Below are 277 nucleotides of genomic sequence, written 5' to 3' on the forward strand. Positions count from 1 at the left end.
GGGGGCTTGCGCTGCTGGTGCCACGGAGGCAGCGGGTGTGCCGCCCCGCCTGGCGCCAGTGGCTTTACCCGTTGTGCTGGGAATGGAGTACTTGGGTCCCGCGCTGGTGAACTGGGCCATGATGGACCCGCGTGGGCGGTGAGGTCTCCAGGTGCCCACCCAGGCTCCGTCCATGCTGGAGGTGGCTACCAATGGCATGGCAAAGAGGTGAGAGTTGCAGAGGGGCTTCTGTGAGAGAGGCCCGGTGTGAAGCCTCCCCGGGAGGAGCGGCAGCGCC

At 67.9% G+C, this 277-nt stretch overlaps 1 protein-coding gene across 1 annotated transcript in view; it reads right to left on the reverse strand.

Annotated features, from left to right (window-relative positions):
* Positions 1 to 269, reverse strand: part of LOC104128299 (outer dense fiber protein 3-like) — a 2160-nt gene extending 1891 nt beyond the window's left edge. Inside the window, exon 1 of the mRNA XM_035896567.1 lies at positions 7 to 269. Within this exon, the coding sequence (XP_035752460.1) occupies positions 7 to 198 (192 nt within the window). The 5' untranslated portion in view covers positions 199 to 269. The remainder of the gene's footprint in view (positions 1 to 6) is intronic.
* Between the last annotated feature and the right edge of the window lie 8 nt (positions 270 to 277).

This window comes from Egretta garzetta, unplaced genomic scaffold, assembly GCF_000687185.1.
Source record: "Egretta garzetta isolate BGI_Z169 unplaced genomic scaffold, ASM68718v1 scaffold2566, whole genome shotgun sequence".
Lineage (NCBI taxonomy): Eukaryota > Metazoa > Chordata > Aves > Pelecaniformes > Ardeidae > Egretta > Egretta garzetta.